The sequence below is a fragment of the Oryza glaberrima genome, chromosome 1, assembly GCF_000147395.1.
Source record: "Oryza glaberrima chromosome 1, OglaRS2, whole genome shotgun sequence".
Taxonomy (NCBI): domain Eukaryota; kingdom Viridiplantae; phylum Streptophyta; class Magnoliopsida; order Poales; family Poaceae; genus Oryza; species Oryza glaberrima.
Window position 1 is genome coordinate 30,494,785 of NC_068326.1, and position 1,740 is coordinate 30,496,524.

General features: G+C 46.3%; 1 protein-coding gene across 1 annotated transcript; it reads right to left on the bottom strand.

The window, feature by feature from the left end:
- Nucleotides 1-294: 294 nt before the first annotated feature.
- Nucleotides 295-991, bottom strand: LOC127760810 (uncharacterized). The gene is made up of 2 exons (XM_052285108.1): nucleotides 876-991; nucleotides 295-716 (listed from the first exon to the last, which is right to left on the bottom strand). Exons 1-2 carry the CDS (start codon nucleotides 988-990, stop codon nucleotides 487-489), a joined length of 345 nt encoding a protein of 114 aa, XP_052141068.1. The 5' UTR covers nucleotide 991; the 3' UTR covers nucleotides 295-486.
- Nucleotides 992-1,740: the final 749 nt, after the last annotated feature.

Genomic DNA, 1,740 nt, shown 5'->3' on the forward strand with positions numbered 1-1,740 from the left:
CAACCTTGAAAATGGAATTAATCTGATATTTTAGAACAACTTTCATATTGAAAGTTTTTGCACGAAACGTACCGTTTAACAGTTTGAAAAGCGTGCTACGAGTATCAAAAGTTAATCCAACTTTTGTTGGAGAAAAGAACAGGGTCAGATTCATGCAGCAATCTCGTGAACATTCGCTGATAGACTTAACACAACAACTTTAGAACACAACCAGGTCTCCTTAATCATCACACAAGAACAACTTTAGAACACAACCAGGTCTCCTTAATCATCACACAAGAACAACATTAGAACACAACATCTCTCTATTTTGAGATGCATATGTAGTACACACGCGCATGACCATGTATGCATGGCAGCATGGGCAGGCGCCGGCAGCCCATGTCTTTATTCTCTTATTTTTTTCTGTCCGAAAGGTGTATCACCGCTTTATTCGTGGCAAGCTGCAGGACGGCAGTCAGGAGTCGCGGCGCGCCGTGGGGCGAATCAAACGGGGAGCAGGCCCTGGATGCACACCCACTGGCCGACGAAGAGCTCCCGGCAGTTGATGTTCGGGTTGAGGGAGACGAGGCGGAAGAAAGGCGCGCGACCCAGCCCCGCGTGGAAACGCCGGGAGATGGAGTCGCAGGTCTCGCCGGCCTCCACCCCGTGCACCCCGGTGCAGATCAGCGGGAGCGGCGTCATCGCGTTCTCCGGCACCACATAGTGATGGTCACCTGCAGCTATCGCGTTTCGTTTCACGCCCAAACACACGATGGGAAAAAAAAAAGAAGCTTGCAGTTAGTACGCTGTCGAGATCGTGCAATATATGACAGCAGTATCACGTTTCTGCTGGTGAAACTGAGACATGTACATATAAGGTGACACGTACGTACCTCCGTCTCCATGGAACTTCTCGTGTGCGACGGAGAGGCTCCGGCCGTCCGCGATGGCAACCGCGGCGACGAAGAGGAACGCGACCAGGAGACCGGTGGCCGTGAGGTTTGCCATCCTCGTGCAGGCTCGCACCGGCTAGCACGCTCTGTTGTGTTGCAGAGTTGCAGTGGGTTTATGCTACGATGACCTCTGCCACGCAGCGTGCAAGTTCATATATAGGCGTGCGTGATGCATGGTATGCATCAATGCATGTGACCAAAACGTCCTTGCTCATGGGAAAACACGCTTGGTAGTTGATAGGCCTGCTGATGGTGCGGATGCCTGTTGACTGTTGTGCATGCTCTTGACATTGTTCAGATACTAACGATGATCCAATGCACTTGTCACCCGAGGTCATTTTCTCCAAGTTATAGTAGTACCATTGTACCATGAACCAATGGTTTCATAGAGTAGGAACGAAAGAATTGCCACGACGGTAACGATCGAGGTAACAAGGAGGAGAGCCAAGACGACGATCAGGGCAAGGCGGGGGTGGGTGGGTTAGGAGGAATGCCAGGCGTGAAATGGTTCGCAAAGAGCGGAGTGTCGAATCCAGTAAAAATTACCAAGACGTTATAAGATATTTTGATTTTGATCAAAATTATACTACTTTAACTTTAATCAAGTTTGTAAAGAAAAGTAGTAACATTTTTAACCCAAGAAAAAATTATTATGAAAATATATTCAATTATTGATTTAATGAAACTAATTTAGTATTATAAATATTATATATTTGTCTACAAACTTAGTCAAACTTAAAATAATTTGACTTTAACCAAAATCAAAACGTCTTATAACTTGAAACGGAGGAAGTAGTAATTAATT

Coding starts and splice junctions, on each gene's coding strand:
- LOC127760810 (XM_052285108.1), bottom strand. CDS start 990: ATGGCAAACCTCACGGCCACCGGTCTCCTGGTCGCGTTCCTCTTCGTC. Junction 717..875: donor GAAGTTCCATGGAGACGGAG/GTACGTACGTGT, acceptor CGATAGCTGCAG/GTGACCATCACTATGTGGTG.